Below are 24,459 nucleotides of genomic sequence, written 5' to 3'. Positions count from 1 at the left end.
TCCTCCCACCTATCCCCTTCTCCCACCTCAAGCCGCACCCCCATTTCCTACCTACTGACCTCATCCCGCCCCCTTGACCTGTCCGTCCTCCCTGGACTGACCTATCTCCTCCCTACCTCCCCACCTACACTCACCTTTACTGGCTCCATCCCCGCCTCTTTGACCTGTCTGTTTCCTCTCCACCTATCTTCTCCTCCATCCATCTTCTATCCACCTCCCCCTCTCTCCCTATTTATTTCAGAACCCCCTTCCCCTCCCCCATTTCTGATGAAGGGTCTAGGCCCAAAACATCAGCCTTCCTGCTCCTATGATGCTGCTTGGCCGCTGTGTTCATCCAGCTCTACACCTTGTTATCTCAGACAAAAATTAAGGAGCTTGGTTATTTTAAACGTTTTAGCAGTGCAAAACTGAAAATGAATGCAATAGGCATTATGGAAGCAGCAATTTGCTCGAATGCAAAGAAAGAGGAGGGCAGGAACAATGTAGTAAAATAGCCAGGTTGACAGGATTATCTAAAAAGTGATAGGTTTATTCCAGTTGATGACCTTTTAGAATCAGTACAATTGCTGTTTCTCCTGCCTTCAGGCTTATCATGCAATATTTATTTTAATTTGAAATCTCATTGCCTCCAATGTTTTTTGTGAATTATATAAATAATTCATGGATGTAGGTATCTACGGTGAGACCAGTACTCCTAACCCATCCCTGGTTGGCCTGAGAAGCCTACGGTGCGCCACCTTTTTAAAATCTTGCCATCGTGTGGTGAAAGTTTCGACTCTATAAGGCAGGAAATTATACACTTCAGTGAGGGACATATGCCTACATCAGCCTGGTGTGAAATGTGGAAGGAGTGGTATTCAAATGCACCTCTGCCATTCTTCTTCTAAACAGTACAGATTTCAGGTCCTTTTTTTAACAAATTCCCTCTGGTCCTGAAAGCACTAGTTCATAGTTAACCCTGTAATTCCTCATCGCCATTACTATACTTCATGGAGTAAGTGTTTGACATTCCCTGTCAGCCTGTTTTTACCATATGACAAATGATGATCATAAATATATTGAATGTTATCATCACTGATTTTGCTTTTGTAAGTATGGGGCTTGAATTCAAATGCAGTCAAATTCTGCACTTCCTTTGGAAAATTATAGAAACAATTTAAAAATATTTGCTCATGTGAAAACTGAATTGTAACCCTGTTACACTCCCAGTGACTTGAAATCACTAAGTAATTCTCCTGGTGTACACTACCCTCAATTCTTCCAATGGGTGGCACTGTACTCTTGAAAGACCAACAATCACAGCAGCTTACATTTATATAACACCTTTTACATTGTAAAATACAACTCCTGGTGCTTCCCGGAAGCATAGTTCAACCATAATCAACAGTGTGACAAATGAAAAGATAGCAGGAAGATGAATAAAACTTGTCTAAGAGATGTGTTTTGGTGAAGGTCAGAGAGGGAAAATCTTAGAGGGAAGAGAATGTCAAGATTGAATTTGTGTTTATGTAACATCCTTCATGGCCTCACACAATGAGCCAAAATGTTTCACAGCTGATCAAGTATTTCTAAAGTATAGGCGTGACTGAGAAAGAAGAGGAACCAAGAATAGTTCCTTCAGGAAAAGCATCCATTGTTGAAGACACTCTGGCATTTATTTGATAGGTAAAATAGGAAGTATACAATCCCACTGAGCCAGAAATGACAGAAGATGTTTGGGGAGTCCTGGCAGGAGACATTCAGATATGAAATTACAGGAAAGATGGATACAGGTCAGGGAAGTGACCACATATTCATTGATTAAGAGAAGACAGTGCAGATTGGAAGTAAAACAAAGAAGAAGTTATTTTTCTGTTTGTGGACAAAATTTATTGCCCCTTTCTAATTGCCATTAAGAAACTGGTGTGAACTGTCTTCTTACTACTGCAGTTTGTGTAGCGTAGGTACATACATAGTGCTGTTGGGGAGATTTCCAGGATTTTGACTGTGCACAATTAAGGAATGCCAAGACAGTTTTGATTTGGGATGGTGTACAACTTGGAGAGGAACACACAGGTGTTCCATACATTCCATACATCTGCTTCCCTTGCCCTTCTAGGTGGTAGAGATTGCAAGTTTGGAAGGTGCCATCAAAGGATTAATAATATTGCTGCTACATTAGAAACGCAAGTCATATATGCTACAATGAGAAAATGTGCAACCGAGCCCTTTCAAAATTTTGCCCATTTGTGTGGACACCACATAAAAGCATAAATTAGGTAATTTCTGCCATGCCTGTAAAAATGAAAGCGATTTTACCAAACAATAGCATGTAAAGGTGCTGTTTGCAACTTATTTTGCAAATGTCAGATATGACTGAAGCTGGTTGTTGCGGCATTGTGTGGGATGCAAACCCCATCTACTTTCCATTGCCATCACATATTAAAGCATGGAACCCATTATGCCATCTTATAAGCAGGAAAAGCAGAGTGAGTGTTACCAGGTTCAAACCTGGGCTTCCCAGCGTCCAGTTCATTGCTGAAATCAAATGAGCTACCAGAATTTGCCCATGTAGAAGTGCGATTATTTTTCCAACTCCAATCAAAGCGCCCTGTAAAAGATTATATTGCTCCACTGGAGCAATATCACATTACCTTCCCCAATGGCCAGTACAACAGTTCCAAAACCAGCATATTGCCCGTCAGTTGGAGAGTTAATATTGTAGGGCAATCAACTTTCTCTCATTCCCGACTTCCCTTATTCCTTTGATAAATTTTATAAAGCAGACTGCTTCAGGAACTGAATATAACTTAAAAACATTTTCCAAAAGAGTGACAAAAGCAATCACATTGTTGTGAGAATTTTAATTGTATGCACTGCATCATTCCCATTAATAATTTTATCCAAATAAAAACCGAAAGAACTGCGGATGCTGAAAATCAGGACCAAAAACAGAAGTTGCTGAAAAAGCTCAGCAGGTCGGCAGCATCTGTGAAGAAAAAATCAGAGTTAACATTTCGGGTCCGGTGACTCTTCCTCAAAACTCATTTTGAGGAAGGGTCATCGGACCCGAAACGTTAACTCTGATTTTTTCTTCACAGATGCTGCCAAACCTGCTGAGCTTTCCAGCAACTTCTGTTTTTGTTCAATATTTTTATCCATCATTTATGCTTTATGTTTGACCAGGTTAAGCCATGGTGATGGATTTCAAATGACAACATGTTGATTTTACTTTCACAAAACAGATTTTGCTGTAAAGTTTAAATCTGCTTGATAACTTGAATCTATCATAATCACCCAATTTCCTACAATATAGAACATTCTTGTGCGTCTCAAGCCAAAAATTTTGCATCAAGTGCATTGATTTTTGACAGTTTTCTTTGCAATACGTGAAGCTCATCAAATGTAAATCTGCAAAGAAATCCAAAGTTGCTCTTGCACATCAATCCTGTATGCTAGCTGAATTACTACTAAAATAGTTGATATGGAGAATCATCAAGAATGCATTTAAATGCCTGTACTTCAGAATTATTTAAATCATCTTACTTCTGAACAAATTTCTATATGCCAAGTTTTAGAAAGAAAGTTTCTCTCAGGTATATCAGATATCTAATTGAACATTGATAGAAAAACTGTGAACTCTACTATTGTAAAGTTTTTGCCAAGTAAGTGGCAAGGTCCCAAGGTTAAGAACCTGTTGTGCTGAGGCCAAGTCTTGAAATTCCATTCACAACAATGGAGGAGTATGTCATTGATTCTCATCAGGTAAAATCAATTCAATTGGGAATTAACATTGTCTGGGTGCAATTGGTTAACCAAGCATAAGGGGCCAGGGAATTTTAAATCTGGGATACACACAAAACCAATTACTTTAATATTTGCTATGATCTTTTGTGCTAATTCGAGATTCAATCTTCTAGATCAGGCTGTGTATATTGAAATGGCAACATTTCCCCCTTGCACTGGTTTGGGAAGATCCTCCAAATTGTCCTAATTATTATTAGGCATGCAAGAAGTAGTCACCTTTTCAAAGTTATGAAAGGTTTTTCCATAAAATATTTGATTTTATAAATTGACTAATGTACAATAATGAAACTATTAAAAGTTCTTTTCTCCCCTTCACCATTATCAGTTTAAATTCAGTCGTCTGAGTTGGAGGATTAGACGTACTTTGCTGAGAAAGGAAACTACATCAATTTACCACTCTTACGTATATCAAGAAAATCTCCACTGGAAGTAAACATGTATATGGTTACATGTTATTATGTTATGTCCTATTTAGCTGGTTAATGGAAGAATTTTATGTTTATGATTAGGCAAATTAAGTTTGAATTACAACCTAACCAGCACAACTTCAAATACATATTGTGTACAATTTGTGCTCAAAACAAAATCTCCACTGCATTTTAACATGTTTGGTCAGTAGGTGACATCGCTAAATACTTTACAACAAAAAACAGCACCTGTTTAAACCAAAATGATGGATGTGAAAATGACTTTCTGTTTGCAACTACTGATTTGTTAATTTCATTCCACAATTGTGCGACTTTAAAATGTATGACTTTGGAAATACAATTCTGTCAGAACTGCTATTCTCCTATTTTTCTGTTAAAAAGGAATTTCTACCCACAGTCAAACAAATGGCTTCACTTCACAGAATATTTTACTATGATGGGAGACTGTACTGACATAATGCTGAATAAAGCTCAGGGAAATATTAACCTTAATACGCTTTTCTTTTACTTTTTGCACTGCGCCATCTGCCTGTGCACTACGTTAAGGAGATCAATTGAAACTGGTACGTTATGGTCTCAGGACAGGATTCCCCTGTAGCCATAACTTTACTCTAAAGAATTTGATAAATCTGTGTTTTTACTGTCAACATTGAGCAGTGTGCAAAAATAGCAGTTTGGGAGTATACTGCAATTCATAACATCTCTCAGTTTATAAATACTGGTTCACATTATTGCAACACTAAATGATTTATCTGTCAGGTAACAAGAAGCAAATGTATAGTAACAAGTGTGAGGCATTTCTTAAAAAGAAATTTCAGGAAAAAGAGTCAACTAAAAATACATAGGTCGGGTACATAGGTAATTCAGAGTAAATTGAGTTATGCTGTGTTTAACATACAGCATTATGTTTGTAAATGAAGATATTTAAAACAATTCCTGACAAATGTATGCACATTTTTATTTTTGTAGACCTCAAAAATATAGAGAAACCTTAGTAAATGAATAGCATCTTTATCTCTGCACCCATCATTACTGACTGTTTTGAATATCTCCCAAATCAATGAATACGTATTAAATGAATTACTGTCATAATTCCCAAGTTCAGAAGGACTATCAATTTTATGCTGATAACAGAAACTATCCACAATGATGCATTGATTGAGCTTGTAAATTTATTATTAACCATGGTTAATTTACATACAAAAATGTGAATCAAAAAAGGCTGTTCAGCTCCTCAGCCCGTTTTGTCATTCAATAAAATTTTAATTTATCTGATTATAACTTCAAATCCCTGATGACTTTTCATCTCCTTGCTTAATCAGAATCTATTTATTTCTGCCTTGAAGATATTCAAGGGCTCAGCTTCCACCATCTTTTGAGGAAGAGATTTCCAAAGATACTCAACCTCTGAGAAAAGAAATCGCCTCATCTCTATTGTAAATGGGTGACCTTTGATTTTTAAACAGTGATCTGTACTTCTAGATTCTCCCATAAATGGAAAAATTCCCTCCACATCTAACATGCCAAGTCCCCTCAGGATTTCACATGTTTCAATCAAATTGCCTCTTAATTTTTTAAAATCAAGCAGATACAAGCTTTCCTCATAAGGCAACCAACCCAGGTATTAGTCGAGTAAACCTTCTCTAAACTGCCACCCAACAAGTAGTTGAGGAGTTTTATGTCATGGGGTCTTACTCCATAGGAGTTGAGTTGGGATGTTACACTGATTTACTTCCAGATCCAGCGATCAGAAAAGGGATTTCTACATTGTCAGTATCAATTAGACAGAAATGCAGGTAACAAAAATGGAAAGACAGTGCTCTAAACTTTTGCATAAGATTGCCACATTGATCCTCATTAATTCATGCCCCTTCTCAAGCTTTGTAAAACTGCTAAACAGCCTCCGTTGCAGCTGAAGGAACATTTGGGACCAACCTTCACCAGTTGAGGCTGATATGAATTTTGGATAAATTTTTTAAAAATATATATATGGAATCAAGCGTTGCTGGTAAGGCTAGCATTTATTGCCTGTCTCTAATCACACTTGAGTTTAGCAGCTTGCTGGGCCATTTCAGATAAATATATGGGCAGTTAAGAATCAACCACATTACTGTGGGTCTAAAGTCACATGTAGGCCAGAACAGGTAAGGATGGCAGATTTCCTTCTCAAAGGGACATTAGTGAACCAGATGGGTATTTGACATCTGCAGTGGTAGCCATTGGGCCAGCATTTAATTCTAGACTTCTATTTAACCAAGGTTGCACCATCTGCCATGTTGGGGTTTTGGATTACTCATCCAGTGACGTTGCTACAATGCCATCACCTCCCCAGGGATAGTGAAGAGCTTTCCTATCCTATACCCAACCAAAGTGTGGTTGTGAATTCCATTTGCAGATTGGCACTATTAACGTAGTCCAAAAAAATGACAAGCCAACATATGAAGTGGCTTTGATGTAAGTTGGGAGAACATCTCTTATCTTCTCTCTTGACTGGGGCTACACAGAATACAGAGAGGCTGCTAACACAGAAGGAAACAAATCACAGAAAGACATAGATTGTGTGGTTTAAGTAAGTTATTTAACTTTAAATTGCAGTCACAGATTAAAGGAAATGATTGTAAAATTAGCAATCTTCAAGCAAACCCAGACATTAAAGGAATCTTTGCTTCAGTCTAGTGAATAGGTAGAATAGTCTATCATCAAAGATAATTAATGCAATGCTAATTAAAACTTAAACATAGTTAGACGAATGTCTGATTATAAAAAGAATTGAAGTCTCTAAAGTACCGTGTAGGAATTGATGATCAAATACTCTTTGTGCAACTTTAGCTCTAGGCCTTTTGGCACCATCAGTACACCATCTATAGAATGTGCTAAGGCAGGCTGAGTGATACAGGCTGTGACATTTGACTGGCACCATGGAGTTTTAATCATTTCCCTGGGGCCAGGGGAAGGGCAGAGAGAAGAAATGCTAGAAATTTGTTTCCTTGGATTTTGAGAGATGAAACAAATTCAGCAGACTTGTTTTCATGTTAATTTGTATTTATGCAGAACTTTTAATTAAAAAAACATACTAAGATGCTTCTCATGAAGATAGCAAGATGTGAAACATCAAGCTCATAATGGTGAATTGGTGCAGATGTGAAAAGCTTAGTCAAAAAGTTTAAGGAACCTCATAAAGGAGGATAGAGAAGTGGAGAAGTTTAGGGAGAGAATGTCAAAGCTTAAGGCCTAGATAGTTGAAATCATGGCCATTAAAAGTGCAGAAATTAGAATAGGGGTTGGGAGTTACAAAAGCTCCAACAGCTCAGTATTGTGGGGCTAGACGTTATTACAGAGATATGTAGGGATTTGAACACAAGGTGACATTTTTGAAACCTTGGCATTATTTATCTAGGAGCCAGCATAGGGATAGGTCAGTCAATGCAGGGGTGATGTGTGTATGAAACTTGGTGTGAGTGGCTTCATGCGCAGCAGGGTTTGCATAACCTCAGGTTTTTAAAGTGTCGAGTGTGGAACATCGCCAAGAGTGCATTCAAATAGTCTAGTCTATAGGTAACAAAGACGGGTAAGGATGGCAGATGAGCTGAATGGTGCAGAGTCAGATGATATTACGAAGAGGTTTAAAGGCAATGTGGATATTTGGTTGAAAGCTCACCAGCCTGTCAGGTTCCACGCCACTGCCTGAGTGGAGTGTGGTTTGACAGGGTTTCCTGAAAAGAAGCATCACAAGTCTCTCACCAGCTCTGCAGCAGTGTTTGAGTCCTGATTATCTCGCAAGAATCCAACCCCGGTCTTGAAGCATACATAGTAGGACTTTTCCTGTTGTATTAAAATGTATGTGATGTTGTTGCTAAATTTTGAAAATACTTTTCCAGAAAACTAATGTTTGTTCCTGTAATCTTGTCCTTTTGCACTAGGTTCTAGATAGTATCTATTTCAGCAGGCGATTCCATGTACGGTGTGTTGCTAAGGCGGTTGACAAGGCTGGCCATGTTGGGACACCACTGCGGAGCAATATTGTCACTATAGGAACAGATAGTTCTATATGTCACACACCTGTGGTGGCAGGAACAGCAAGGGGATTCCAGGCCCAATCCTTCATTGCAACTCTGAGGTACTTAGACGTCAAGCACAAGGAGCACCCTAACAGGTACTGTCCAGAAAGCTGATCATTATTATGATTGCACAGTCTTCATAATGCATTGACAGAATTAAAGGCTATGTGAAAATATGAATGTTGTGATATTTATTCATAAAATGTTTTCCAGTATTACCGATATTTTCTGTTTCAGCTAAATACTTCTGTGTTGCAGTAAATTTTAGCTTCAACATCCACTCGTTTATCTGAAAGGTGTTATACCTCAACCCTAACTCCACTGTGTAGTCACACATTGTGTATGCATCACACTGTCTAAGTTTCCAAATCAACAATGTTTGAACTTCTATATCTGGTCCGTTTTAACAGCTGATCACAGTTGTAAGACTAGTAGGGATGATACAGTGGGACTCGAGTCAGTCCCTGATCTAGGGAAGGTGAGGGTAGGATCAGCCTCGGCAGTGATCTTTTGTGGGATCATTGTCTAAGGACAAATGAAGAATGACCACGGCTAGGTTCCAGAGATCTTCTACCTGCCTATGGAACAAAATGTCAGCATGACCTAGCAGATTGAGAAAAGAAATAGCAGATGATGATTAGGAAAGGGAAAGAAATGTTTATAAATTGTGAAAGAGCCTCTTGCTGGGAATGTTAAGTAATACTATTTAACGTCATTTATGTACATCATCTCAGTGCTACAAAGCTGCAACATAATCAATATACAGTTTAATCAGCATACAATCATATTATAGTGTTAAACAGTGGCAGTGAAATTTGGAATTAGTAGCTTACTCCAGGAGACTGTTTAATGACTGTAATTCATTGTTGCAATTTTTTGCTTTATTTAGTATGAGTCAGTCTGCCATTACATTGTTCATGATTTTATATGGACCAGGTTGAAAGAATTAGCAGCCTATATTATACTATAAGGTGACTCCATTTCATGCCCTCCCAGTTTAAAGTAGCATTCAAGGGTACATGCTTTGAGAACTCATGAGCCTCCAGACTAAGAGCTAATTTTCATATTAGAAGTAGGAAATGTGAGTTAAGAAATTTCCAAATATGGCACATCAGCCTCAAGAAAGAGTGCCTTCAAAGGTATATTTTTTGTTCTTGGTGATAGATACATGTTGGAGTTGGATCAGTTGCCCAATAAACAGTTGGAAGATGCCAAGATTAAAAGGCGCTCCCATCTTGCCATCACTAATTATCTCTATCACACCCATCAATTTGCATGCCCCTGAACCCAGTCCTAATGGTTCCTCATACCCTCCAGCCCAACCTTTGGTCCTCTGCACATTCCCAATGGCCCAACAGGTATATCGATTGGCCCCACAAACCCCCAGTATCACTCCTATACCAAATAATAGCAACAAAAACAGAAATTGCTGGAAAAGCTCAGCAGGTCTGGTAGCATCTGTGGAGAGAAATCAAAGTTAACGTTTCGGATCATTGGACCTTTCCTCAGAACTCCAAACAATAGCATTACCCTGCTATTTACCAGTATACACATTGTTCAAAACCAAACAGTAATAGTGGTATGTGGAAACATTTTTTTTAAATAAGCCATTCGTAATTTTCCTAAAATGCTGCCACTACAACTTGATAAAAGTATCAATCGAAGAAACCTTTAAAATATCAATAGTAGACGGAGGTTGAGGGAGGACCTGATTGAGGTCTACAAAATCATGAGAGGTAGAGACAGGGTGGATAGCAAGAAGCTTTTTCCCAGAATAGGGGACTCAATTACTAGGGTTCACGATTTCAAGGTGAGAGGGGAAAGTTTAAGGGAGATATGTGTGGAAAGTTCTTTACGCAGAGAGTGGTCGGTGCCTGGAACGCGTTGCCAGTGGAGGTGGTAGAGGCGGGCACGATAGCATCATTTAAGATGTATCTAGACAGATACACGAATGGGCAGGGAGCAGAGGGATACAGATCCTTGGAAAATAGGCGACAGGTTTAGATAGAGGATCTGGATCAGCGCAGGCTTGGAGGGCCGAAGGGCCTGTTCCTGTGCTGTAATTTTCTTTGTTCTCGTTCTTTGTTCTAGAAACTGTAAAGACTTGACAGCTCTTTACATTGTATAACTAAATATTAGATTTTTGAGAGTGCAAACTTCCATTAGCTTCTTGAAACAAATGCCTAAAATGGGAAAAATGCTCCAGACCATGGTTCATGACACCTCTGAAGTCCCATTAACCATGGATTTTTGAGAAGCTGGTCTAAATCCCTGAAAATTGAGAGTGGTTGGGAGATAACCCCACGGTAGAGCCAGCCAGGTTGGGAATAGAGGGAGCAGAATCGCTGCCCACCCCCTTTGACCATGCTGGTAAAAATGGGAATGCCGGGAATGGGGCAGGAATTCCAGAAGCAGGTCTAATCTGCCATTTTTAAAGTTAAAGCTGCTCAAAAATCCAGCCCTATGATTTTCCATTTATTAAATTTGAACTTGTGATACCTCAAGATACACTTTGCTTTCATGCAGTGCCTCACTGGAAGCATCATCTCAAGAACTTACATACAAATCTGTCAAGATGCACGTTTTAATAATCTAAAGTTACTAATGAATTTTGTATACTATTCTCATTATGAGCTTTATCACTAAAGTATATTTTATCAATTCATGCTCCTGGCACCAGTGTTGCACATTGCAATGTATATAGACTTTCAGTTTAAGACTGAGAAATGCATAAGTTTCCAATCTATGATGGAGGAAATATTGAATGGGATAGAGGAAGGGGGTTGGAAAATACAATTTTTAATTAAGAAGAGTCTCCAGGATAATCCTGTAGTAATAGAGTAATTTAGACACAGAGAATGATATATAGCATTTCTTTAATGATCAATTCCAGATCCAGAGCTGACTACCAGGTACACTTGTGTTTTTCTTTGGGGGAGACAGGTGGAGAGAAAGAGAGAGAGAGCACCACAAAGGCGGAAGAGGACTGTTGTTAAACAGGATGTATGCAGCAGCAGTGCCAATGTATTTGTTGGCTGGAAGAGAAAAAGTTGTGAGTTTGAGAAAGTGTTAGCAAAGACACTGCAACAAACACATCTAGCTATGTATAGGTGGTATCAATGTGATTTGTAAAGGAAGGCTAGTATCAATGATTAGTGAAATGATTAATGTGTCAAATATAGAAATATTGGACATGATGAGGCTTGTGGAGATGGCTAGAACACATTTGTGAGTGGGACATCTTTTGGAGAATGAGATTTGATGAGAGAGAGATGAAAAATAAGTGAGCTTGGTGAATTGTGGTGAAAACTAAAATTATCAAGGATGAAAATTTATTCACTGAGGGGAGTTGTGACAACCCTTAGTATAAAGACAAATAAGAAGATAGACTTTGAAGGAAAAGCAGGAGGCTAGTAGAGTGTTAGGTGATTTTAAAAAAAGAGATGGTAGCAGAGAGGGGAGGAAACAAGCTGAGGCCACTAATACAATTCAAGTGTGGAAAATATGGTAAAATGTGTAGCCAGGCTAAGGAGCTAACACTCACCAAGAAAAGGGGAAAAGTTTAGATCCAAGGCAGTATCCAAAATTTAGAGAAGTGGCAATGCTAAACTCTAAGTTCTTTGTTATAATTAATAGTTTTTACGTCCCTTCCTATGTGGAAGATCATAGACTATAAGAGTGAAGCCTTACAAATAGTTAAGCAATAGTGCCTCTGCATCTGTACTCCAGCACTTCAAAGGCAACAGAGTTTCTGCAACAAAGTCATCCGCTATTTAGATTACCCACTGTCTTCTCCTAATAATTACTGTGAACATTTCTCAAATACAATTAAAGAGTGATGAAGGAACCATGTAATGACAAATATTTCAGTATTAGAGAAAATGATTTTTGTCAGTGATGGAAATACCACATTTTTGTAATATGGGAAAGAACTCTACTGTGGAAAATATTTGGGTATAAATTAGTGTTTTCTGAAACATTTTACATAATACTTGGCTTATCTAGAGGTTTTAAAAAAACTAAAGGAAGTGTTGTTTAAGTCACTGGGATGCAAACAGTAAAAAGCACAGAAGGCACAACGTTCTTGCATTGCATTCAAGAGAGTTTTTTTGTCGGCACATTACAGGACGTTGTAATTCTAGATTTAGTTTTTGGAAATGAAGCTGGGCAGAGATAATGATTTAAGAAACAACCATCATAATGCCATTAGATTTTCCAACATTATGAGAACGGACAAAGATAGAATAGAATTAATACTACTAAATTGGTGAAAGGCCAATTTTGCAAAGCTGAGAAATGATCTGGCAGAAATGGACTGGATACAACTACTTGAAGGAAAATCAGTGTGAACCATTCAAAAGCAAGATGCTACAGGGACAGTGTAGATATGCCCCCACAGTGATACTGCAAAATACAAAGGTTCCTGGTTATCCAGAAGCATACGGGGTAAGATAAGGCAGAAAAATAGAGCTGATGACAGTCTTAAAAAAAGTAATACTTTAGGAAGCTTAGTGTATAGAAAGTGCAAGGAAGAGGTAAAAAGGGAAATTAGGAAAACAGAGAGGAAATGAAAGAAACTTTGATGAATGAAATTAAGGAAAATCAAAAGATGTTTTGTCATTAAGAGCAAGAAGGGATTAGGAAAGGGTTGGGCCTGTCTGAGATGTACATGCTAATGTGTGTGGATATAAAAATGTGACCAGAGTTCTTAAAAGGATTTCATTTCTGTCTTCATAAAGGTGAGGAATGATGTAAACTTACCAATTCAAGTGGTGTAAAATATTAGATAAAATAAGCATAATGAGAAAGGAAGTACTGGAGTGTCTGATCTCCTAGAAGGTTGGTAAATCAGTAGAAGCAGATGAATTGTATCCCAGATTGTTAAAGGAAGTCAGAGAGGAAAAAAGCAGTAGCTTTGAGGATCATTTTCCAATCCTTACTCAATTCAGGCAAGGTACCAAAGGAGATTGGAAATCTTGAAAAGTTGTACCATTACGCAAAATGTGTGAGGGATATGCCAAATAATTATAGGCTGGTCAGCTTGACCTCAATGGTGGGTAAGTTACACAAATCAAAATTGAGAAATAGGATTGAATGTTTATTTAGGCATGGATTAATCAGGGATCAGGAGCATGGTTTGTGGATGGAAGGTCATGTCGAACTAACTCAATTGAATTTTTGAGGAAGTAATAAGAAGGAATGATTAGGGTAGTGCAGTAGATGTTATCTGCTTGGATTTTAGTAAGTCAATTGACAAGGTCCTAGATATACACCAGTCATAAAATAAAACCCATAGTATATGTAGAGGAATGTGATGAGTTGGATCAAAAATTGTCTCAGTAACAGGAGACTTAAGAGCCACGGTCAATGGATGTTTCTCTGAATGAAGACAGGTTTCCTGAGTTCCACAAGATTCAGTGTTGGGTCCCTTGCAATTTGTGGTATTTTAATGATTTAAATTTAAAAGTGAGAGCCATGATTGGTAAATTTGCAGACAACTCAAAAATTGTATTGATCGTGAAGCGGTTCAAAATTAAACTGCAGGATGATATCAATGGTTTAGTTGACTGAGCAGACCAGTGACAAATGGAATTCAATCTTGAGAAGTGTGAGGTTATGCATTTGGAAGGCAAACAAAACAAAGAAATATACAATTTAGACGAGACTATTGAGAGGGTGGAAAAAGTGAGAGACCTTGAAGTGCATGTCCTCAGGTCCCTGAGGGTGGCAGGGCAGTTAGCTAAGGTAGTAAAGAAGGCATGTAGACTCTGACATTTACAGAAGGAGGCCATTTGGCCCATAGTGTCAGTACTGATCAACAAAAATCTGATTACACCAAATCCATCTTCCAGAGTTTGGTTCATAGTCTTGAAGGCGATGGCAATGCAAATAAGCATATAAATACTGCTTCAACACTATCAAAGTTTCTGACTCAACCTTTCAGGCAGTGAGTTTCAGGCTGCCACCACCCTCAGAGTGAAAAAGATTTCTTGTCAATTTCCTCTTAGCCTTCCATGTCAGACTGTCCAGCTTAGGTAGCATCCTGATAAATTTCCTTTCTATTGCAATAACCCCATCCATCCTATAATGTGGTGACCAGAACTGTCTGCAGCACACCAATTGTGTCCTAACTAGCGTTTTATGTAGTTCCAGCAGAACCTTCCTGCTGTTGTATTCCATGCCTCAGCTAATAATGGTGAGCATCCCATATGCCTTCTTTATCACCTTATCTACTTGCCCAGCTATTTTCAGAGATTTGTGGATATGCACGCCAAGATTCCTCTGATCTTCTGTACTTTCCAACATCCAACTATTCATAGTGTTATCCTTTGACTTGATAACCCAACCTAAATGCATTATCTCTCTCATTTCCGGGTTGAATTACATTTGCCTTCTGCCCAGCACATCTGTCTGTCGATATCCTCCTGCAGTTCACAACTATCCTGCTCACTATCTACCATCCTAATATTTTTGTGCCATTTGCAAACTTTCTAAGTCTACCCCCTACATTTAAGCCCAAATCATTAATTTACACAAACTGTCAGGGCCCCAGCATCAATCTACTGGAACAGATTTCCATTCAAGGAGAATATATGGGAATCTTTCCTTCATAGGGCAGGGTATTGAATACAAAAGCAGGAATGTAATTCTGAAGCAATTTAAGAAAATGGTTAGACCACTGCTGGAATTTTGTGAACAGTCTGGTCATAAGGAGGGACAGGAGGGACATCATTCTGTTGCAGGCATACAAAGGGGCTTTATAAGATCATTCCACGGCTTCAAAATTCTATATATTAAATAGATTGGACAGACAAAGGTTATTTTACTTAGAACAGAGGAGACTGACTTAATAGAGTTATACACTATAATGAGGGGCTTGAATAGAGTGGACAGGGAAGATCTATTTCCCGTAGTGGAAAAGTTGATTGTTGGGAGGCACCGATTTAAGGTGATTTGTAAAAGGATTAGAGGGGCCATGAGGAGAGGTCTGCTCACGTACAGGATTGGGTTGGTGTGGAATTCACTGCCTAATTTGATGGTTGAGGCAGAATCCCTAAATTCATTTATAAAGAATCTGGACCTGCGCCTGAAGTACTCTAACCTGCAAGGCTATGAATCAGGTGCTGGAAAGTGGGATTAGAATGGGACACTAGTTTAAGGAGGGTGAGAAATAACACAGAATCGCAGGCCAGTTAGTCTAACATTAAAGTAGGGACAGCGCTAGAGGCTATTATAAAACATGAGATAACAGAACATTTGGAAAATATCATCAGAATTGGACACTACCAGCATGGATTTATGAAAGGCAATCATGCTTAGCAAATCTGCTAGAGTTTTTTGAGGATGTAACTAGTAAAAAAAGATAAGGGAGAACCAGTGCATGTGGTGTATTTGGATTTTTTAGATAAGGTCCTTGATAAGAGGATGGTGGGAAATTTAAAACACATGGAATGGCATAGATAGAGAATTGGTTGACAGAGTGGTTAGGCAGTGACTCTTGAGGTACACCAAGGATCAGTGCTTGAACTACAACAGTTCAAGATATATATAAATGCACTGGATGAAGGAACCAAATGCAACATTTCCAACTTTGCTGACGACACTAAACAGGTTGGGATTGTGAATTGCAAAGAAGATGCATGGAGACTTCAAGATTGTTTAGACAGGTTGAATGAGTGGGAAAACACATGGCAAATGCAGTACCACATGGCTAAATGTGAAGTTATAACTAAGTGTATTACTTTACATTTATACACTTCAATGTGAAAAACAGAAGGAAAGAATATTATTTAAATGGTAATGTATTGGGAGCACAGGATCTGGGTGTCCTTGTGCACCAAGTGGATAAGCAGCTGCAGTAAGGAAGGCATATAGTTTATTGGCCTTCATTGCAAGAGAAATTGAATTCAGAAACAAGGCTGTCTTACTGCAGTTATAGAGGACCTTTGGAGAGAATCCATCTACGTTATTGTATGCAATTTTGTTCTCCCCACCTCAGAAAGGATGTATTTGCTATTGAGGGAGTACAGTGGAGGTCCGCTAGTCTGATAATGGGGCTGGCTGCAATGTTATATGAGGAGAGATTGGTTCACTTGGGCCTGAAGTCACTGGAGTTTAGATGGATGAGAAGTGGTATCATTGAAATGTATAAAAGTTCTAACAGGTCTTGACAGACTATAGGTAGAGAGGAGTTTTCCCTGACTGGGGAGTCTAAAAACAGGGGAAAGTGTGTCAGGATACGGATTGGACCATTTATGACTGAGATGAGGAAATCTTCCCTCAAAGGGCAGTGAACCTGTGGAATTCTCTACCACAACGCTGTGGAAGCCAATTCACTAAATGTATTCAAAAAAGAGAGCGATTATTTTTTAAATTGTAAAGGTATCAAGGGGTATAGAGAGAAAGTCGAAATATAGCAATGAGATAGATAATCAGATAGACCTGAATGGTGGAGCAGGCTTGAAGGCCCAAATGGCCTACTCCAGTTCCTAGTTTCTGTGTTGCTATGGGCAAATTTCTACACCTATGTGGTAATACACAACATTGCTAATGGAAGTTTGCTTTGTCTTGACTTTGCATGGACAATACCATATCCCGACTAAAAGGTAGCCTAGGTGAACTGCTAAGGGCTTTACTGCAGGAAATATCTTCAGGTCAAAGAGCTGGAGAAAAGAGGAGCAAACAAGCAAGTGGGTATAATGCCAAGAATAGCAGTGACAATGTAAAACTACCCAATTGCCTTAATTGATTAAAACACTTTTCAGTACTTTGAAATGTTATTTTTGTAATTTGGATTATAAGCAGTAGAATTCTAAAGGTTTAATGGCTTCTATTCTTTTTGGTCAGAATCCACATTTCTGTGCAGATTCCTCACCAAGATGGGATGTTGCCCCTTGTGTCTACCATGCCACTGCACAACCTGCATTTCCTCTTGTCAGAATCAATCTACAGGCACCAACACATCTGTTCCAACCTGGTGACACTCAAGGACCTCAGGAGTATCACAGGTAGAATCCTAATTGAAGTTAAAAGATTCGCACCCTCTCACCAGCCAAGTTTCTGCCATCTTTGTAATTTAAAGACAAAAACTGCAGCACACAAATGCTGAGGCTTTGATATATTTAAAACTTGAAGTTATGGGTGTGGTGTTTCAGGAGGCAACTGAAGAGAAAGCAAACCTTTACATATCTACCCAATAATTCTTCAGGGTAAACTTCTTCCTGTTGATAATTTTAGCAGGAAAGTCCGCATGAATATATAACAGAAATACTTGTGCCAATTTTTTTTCACTAGAATTATTAATCACAGGAGAGACTGTGTATCCAAATGTTTTCAGGTCATGATCAGACAATATGTACAATGGTCCCTCTCTGTTTACCTTATTTCCTCAACCTATCTTAAAAAAAAGCTCTAAAACAAGTACAGAGATCTGTGTGTCTTATTTTGCTAAAATAAAGTTCTGACAAGGCTGAAGAAATTGAATGTTCACCCTAAAGGAGGAAACCATATGGTTATTTTGCCATGGTGAGCAGGTGAGCCTTTGCCATGTCATTGACCCCAAGGTGCAACTTCAATGTATGCTCCTTAAAGAGAACAGTTCTAATTTGGTGACAGCTATTTCCTTTCCCAATGGCTGTTTCTCACACAGGTGTAATGCTCCAGTTTTAAAACCATGTTCCAATTACATACACGTACTCTGTATAGGAGATGAGTATCCGGCACTATTAATAGAAATGTTGTCAAACCTAAAGCCTTATAATAGATGATCCTCAATAAAGATATCAATATTTCTGTTGTGTTCCTTCTGACCTCTTTTTTTAATCCTGCATGCATACGTTTTTGTATCAAATACAGGAATTCTAAGAAATGGGAGAAGTACAATTTTAGAAAAATATTAAAACATTTTAACTTTATCTATGCTAATGATCCTTTTGACTTAGCATCCCTTTGAATTCTAGCCAAAATTTGCACATTAATATTCACCGTAAAATAATCCTAATTCTAAAACTAATTCCCCTTAGAATTCAAAGACTTAAAAAGCAACACTGTATTTTTTATGCTTTCTGTTCATTCATTTAAAATAAATATCCTTGCTGTGTTAGTAGAGAGATGGAATCTTTCTGTTATAAACTTAGCAGTTTATAATAGCCAAAACATTCAGAAAAGTTGTATTTGCAGATTCTGGATTTCTCGATGATGTCAACTATGATAGTATCACGCTTGGCCCTGGATATGATCGGCCGTTCCAATTTGACCCAAATGTAAGAGAACCCAAGACCATTCAGCTGTATAAGCATCTCAATCTGAAGAGCTGTATTTGGACTTTTGATGCCTACTATGACATGACAGAACTGATTGATGTCTGCGGTGGCTCAGTGACAGCTGACTTCCAGGTGATTATTTCAAGAAGAGTTGAAGAGCTGATGAGATGCTCATTCTTATGGTTCAAAATCAGTTTCCTGAAAATGCTGCAAATTATAAGCAACTTCACATTGTATCTTTGTCAATTAAATGAAAGACTAATCGCAATAAGAAAAGGGTAGTTCTTTTTAGTCATTTTCCATTAATCTAACTAAAGAAGGATGTCATAATATTCAGATTTTTTTATTTAAAGAACTGTCAATAAGGGAGATTGAAATAACACTTAGTGACATTCTCAAAGTTCTTTGAGGTCAATTAATTACTTTTGGCCTATTGCTATGAAGGTCAACATGGAAGGCCTACAAATGGCAAATTAAATGAGTGGTCTGAATGATTTTGGTGGTGATTGTTGAGATAAGACTACTGGCTAGAATATCAGAAGAATTGTGACTCTATTTTGAATAGTACCATTGGATCTATTGCATTTACATAAGCTGATGGACAGAATCTTACTTAAATATTTTATATAAAACGTGTCTCCACAGTGCAACACACCCTTGGTACTGCATTGACATATGTGCAATATAGTATGCTCATGTATAAGTTAATCATTGAGCTCATAGGGACAAATTTTGACTTTAAATTGTACTGGGCAATATCAGTTCAATTACCATGATACACCTTTTATAATATTTGTTTCCATTGAGTTCAGTTGTGGCTGAGCTGAGTTCTCTCATTTTTACACTATCATCTGAGGTCGTCATTGTTGCTATATCTTCTAATTCTGAGTAAGAATGCTAACAAATGAGCCAAATATACACAGTTAAAGTCTGTGTCAAAAAGAGCTGTTTCAGACCAAGATGAAATATTGCATGTTATATTTGGACTATTTTCTCACCATTGTTCATTCGATTAACTGCATAGTTTATTCCATACCCTTTTACCAGTTGAAGCTTAGATTGTGCAAAGTGATGCGTCCATTATCATGAGTCTACAATACAATGTGTTTTCTATATATTTTCATATCATTTATATCATTCTCGGTCACTGGATTTTGAATGACTGGTATGTGGGATTTCTGTGTGTCTGAAAGTTTTGATGATTTGCCTGTTAGGATTTTTGGATTTTAAAAACAATATGAGAATAGAAATCTTGGAAGGTGGCGGAGTTTTGTTTACATTCAATGAGTTTTACAAGCGATCAGAATTAACAGTAATATGTGTTAGGTTCTGTTGGAAGATTCTAGAGTTGTTTTTGGCTTAGGGGGAAGATGCAAAGTTTGAAAAGAGCCCTTTTAGTTTTAGTTTAACAGTTTTGCAAAAGTCTTTGCTAAAGTTGGATGTCTCAGACAGCTGCTCCTAAGGAAGGGAAATACTTTAGAACTGTTCAGAAATGGATTACCCTAGTGAATGGAGTTTTATTTTATAGTTGCAGACCAGAGGTTTTTGGTTAAAACTGAGAGTTATTTGAAGCTGCGAAAGTCTAAACTCAATTAGATTCTGCAGACATGGAGTTGAAGCTACAGTAAAGTTAAGCCTTATTGATGTGGAAGAGAAAGAAGTTCTTTCTCTGATGTGTGTTTTGTAAAGGAGTGCTATTGTATTATATGTAAACCATTTGATTTATTCTGTTTTATCTTCATTCTTTCATGTAATAAACTTCTGTTTGATTGTTAAAACTCAATCTGTAACATTGAATTATTATGCGGGGTAAAAACCCCAAAAAACAAAATATTCTCAATCAAGCTAGATATCATTCTGAGTTATGACGTCCTGTGATAACATTAGCTGAGACCATAACAGTATATGCATAACAAAGGCTGAGAGCAGCCTTTGCAGAATTATTTCTTGAAGGGTATTGATTTGTGATGAGTTCCTAGTGAAGTGGATCATGTTCGTAGACTCGACAGCACAGGGTATAAAGGGCCTAAAAGGTATTGTCCTGTGTCACCTTCTTTATGTTCTGACAACTGCCAGGTACGAGATTCTGCTCAATCATTCCTGACGGTATCAGTGCCATTGTACGTCTCTTACATTTATGTGACAGCACCAAGAGGCTGGGCTTCACTCGAGCATCACACTGAGATGGAATTCTCATTCTTTTATGACACCGTTCTCTGGAGAACAGGTTAAAAACATATTGTATTAAAGAAATTATATTTTAATTTTTTTTTTCATTTCATGTGAACATTTTCATTTTTACTGTGTTACTTACTGCAGGTATACAAACTGACAGTGTATTGTCAGCACGACTTCAGATCATACGGATTTATATAAGAGATGATGGTCGTCTTGTCATTGAATTCAAGACCCACGCAAAATTTAGAGGTAATTTCCTTGTGAATCAAAGCATATTAAGAACAGGAAAAGCCAGGTATTTGTGGAATAATTAAATGTTGGTTTTACTTCATATTTTACAAGACACAATTAAAAATTACATAAATCACTTCAAGAAAGATAACAATTCATATTCAACAGTTGTTAGTACAGTCTGTGGCCAGTGAATCCCAAAGTGTAACATTACTTTTGAATAGAGCAATAGAGGAAATTAAGATATCTAGGAGAGATTTGAAGAGGTCTTCAAATACATTGAGACCCAAATTCTGAACTTGTGTCTCTATCGCCACGACATAGAATTATAGCACAAAAATTACACTTATAATGACAAGTGTATGACACTTGTGTTCCACCAGGAGCTGAATTTTCCTAAGCTGAAAGAGCAATAGATTTGTTTTTGTTTAAATTTCAACATTGACATCAGATTCTTGCCTTGGAATGCTTGCTGGTCTTATTTAGTTATTGATTCATTTTGCTCCAATTGCACTATAATTTTCAACCATGGGTATTGCTGTCTTATCATAGTTATACAATAAGACTAATGACAGGTCAATGTTGCAAATGCATCAAAAAATAAATTCTTGTCCCCTGCTATGAAGTTCTGTGCAGAAGAACAGGTTTCAGGAAGTCCTGGGATAGTTAATTTTCCTGTTTTCCCTGTCTTAAAAATGGCCACAATTTTCATTTGCTCATTTCAGGTGTAACATGTCATCTATCATTTGGTTGCCTAGCTAACCACATGAGTGATGGTAATTAGGCACGTGGGCTGCTCTGTTGTGTTTTCTTTCCTCAACTTAAATGTTTATCTGCCTCCACACCTTTCCAATGGGATGAAAGCAGGTACAGTGTTACCGCCCATTTCTTTCTTCCCTCAGTTTCCTGTACTGCCTGTGGATTATTGCTGCTTCTCACCATACCACATAACAGAAGTTTTCCGAAGAATCCCACTCATTCATTTGTCTCCACTATTAACAGACAGTGCTAACTGCTTGCCTGCCCACCACCCCTGACCCTCCCCCTGATCACTTGACTAGCTGGTGCCGAAGAATGACATGAGCACTGGAAACCTGCCATTACATACTCCATTGACTCAAATGCAGAAGAGTAGAATTGAGTCACAGCAGGTTCAGATCAGCAGATAGATGCCTTGTTTAAACCAATTCCAGTAGCAATCCTGCCATGAATAAGTTTCACTGAATAATACAGCAAAATAGTCTTTGATTATTTTAGTACATATTTCTTTTGTGTCACGCTTTATATTTAAAGCTTGTTTAGTTACTTTGAGCATAGCACCCACAGTACTTGCTAATGTAGATGCAGCAAACACTGAAATTAAATCATGTCTGTTCTGAATTTCGGATTTTCACCAAGACTTCAAAGCTGGTCCTAAGGTTGTTTTTCAATCAATTAAATTTGTTTTTAAAAACATAAGTTCCTCCCACCTTCAAGGTGGAAAGCAGCCAGCCATAAGGAGAAAGGCAAGTTATGTTATTATACTTGCAGGAAGTAGGAATGATTACAATAGTGAGAACAGGACTTGAGGTGATAAAGCAGTAAAGCTGAAGTTTAAGTTGAAAAAAATACTCCACACTGCTTCAACTCTGCAAATATCAGATGATTCCTTGCCATTATCCATTGACTATTTTAGATACGACTAACAATAGAGAACAAAATAAGGTATAGCTGTTTTGGCACAAAACTGCTGTTCTGAAGTAAGAAAGAAGATTCAACTTGTGTGTATGTCCCTCTCCAGGTCACTTTGTAATGGATCACCACACATTACCAGGGCAAAAATCTCAAATTGTAGCTCCTGATCATTTAGGAGGCATTGAATTTGACTTGCAGTTGCTGTGGAGTGCTCAGACATTTGATTCCCCATACCAGCTCTGGCGAGCAACCAGTTCCTACAACAGGTGAAGTATAAAGTTATCTTTTAGCTGGACTAGTGCTTTTCAACAATACTACACCTTGAAAGTAGATTTTAAACATGCTAGTATTTTATATATGAAAGCAGAGTGCTGTTTTGTTCTGAACTGTGTTCTGCCATATTTTTAAAAAAACCAAATGTAAATCTAACAATTTCATTGTGGGAGTGATATGCATTGCCCTGTTCATATTGTTTGTCCTGGAAAGGATAGCTATCAATTATTTTGCTTTCACCTCCATCAATTTTGGTAACTGTGATGCAAGATTTTATAGCTATAGGTAACATTTTTCATTGAACTTTGATTCATATAAAAATAATAATATGTTTGGCTGATGAGTCTAAATTTTCTGATTGCACTGCCAAAAAAAGCTGTCTAAACCACACGCATTCCTTTGAGGGGAGAGAACCATCATTAATTTCCAAAGTGCACTCTCATTGTAGCTTCAGGAGACAATCTGTGGAAATCTGGAGGAAAAAGTATCAAGACAATTGACCATGTTTCTTCAAGGTTTCCACAAAATCTTCGTCAAAGGTATAGTAGATGATCCAGAGAATCCAGCCCCATTGCCATCCTACTTACGGTGTAAGAGAGCCTTCATTAAAAATTGTAATTTTCGACCATACAGCAGCATGCAGATTAGAATGTTCAACTAATAATTTTAAATTATTGATTTTTATATGCAAAATAAAATACCTTCTTGATTGTTGTGTTCCTCAGATTTATCTATTTACTTTTTTTTAAAAAAAATGTTCAAGGGACAACAAAAAGCACAACAATCCTGTTTTGAAACAGGTTCCAGAGAGTTATTAATCCATGTCACTATATGCAGTGATATTTTTCAGTTAAATGGTAGGCTCCCAACACAAGGTGGGCAAGTGTAAAATGTGACAATAGGCAGAACCTTAGAGACCTGAGCGATGCTATGCTGAGATTTGTGGTAGAATCGGACAAGATGTCTGGCAAGGCTGATCACTACATTTGAAACATCTCGCTCCATCTTTTATGTTTTTGACAAACAACTTGGTGAGTTTCTTGCTAGGCAGTGGCAAGTTGCCAGTTGCAGAGAATGAATTTTCATTAAACACCTTGTTAATGGTTCAAGTAATCTCATTAATATTCAGCTTCCTGCCTTATGCAACTGCACTAAACAAGTAAACACTGAGAAAAGTCAACAATCAAATCAAAGCAAGTACTTGGCAAATTCAGCTCGCCACTTGTTTCAAAGGACCTCTATGTTGGACACCAGACGCCAACATCTCAGAGCACACTCCATGGGCACTGGCCATGTACATTAGCATCGAATATGTGCCAGTGTTTAATAAGGCTCCTGGCAAATGTTCAATCCATTTACAGGATGCTTCTGCACTTCAGTGCTGTACTGGGAACTATCATTGTACTGTTGCTGCAAGGACACCGTGTGCTCAGATACACATATACACAGCTCACATACTTGACCAGGCTGCATCTCCAGAGTTTTTGGGATAGTAGGAACTGCAGATGCTGGAGAATCTGAGATAACAAGGTGCAGAGCTGGATGAACACAGCAGGCCAAGCAGCATCA

General features: G+C 37.9%; 1 protein-coding gene across 3 annotated transcripts in view; it reads left to right on the top strand.

The window, feature by feature from the left end:
* Nucleotides 1-24,459, top strand: part of fras1 (Fraser extracellular matrix complex subunit 1) — a 423,924-nt gene that overhangs the window by 379,460 nt on the left and 20,005 nt on the right. For all 3 annotated transcript variants that reach the window (XM_048599246.1, XM_048599242.1, XM_048599254.1), the window contains 6 exons: nucleotides 8,135-8,367; nucleotides 17,120-17,280; nucleotides 18,452-18,666; nucleotides 20,611-20,761; nucleotides 20,854-20,961; nucleotides 22,724-22,883. In XM_048599246.1, coding sequence (XP_048455203.1) covers nucleotides 8,135-8,367; nucleotides 17,120-17,280; nucleotides 18,452-18,666; nucleotides 20,611-20,761; nucleotides 20,854-20,961; nucleotides 22,724-22,883 — 1,028 coding nt within the window. The remainder of the gene's footprint in view (nucleotides 1-8,134; nucleotides 8,368-17,119; nucleotides 17,281-18,451; nucleotides 18,667-20,610; nucleotides 20,762-20,853; nucleotides 20,962-22,723; nucleotides 22,884-24,459) is intronic.

Source organism: Rhincodon typus, chromosome 1 (genome assembly GCF_021869965.1).
Source record: "Rhincodon typus isolate 14 chromosome 1, sRhiTyp1.1, whole genome shotgun sequence".
NCBI lineage: Eukaryota > Metazoa > Chordata > Chondrichthyes > Orectolobiformes > Rhincodontidae > Rhincodon > Rhincodon typus.
This window is presented reverse-complemented; position numbering and strand designations above follow the sequence as displayed.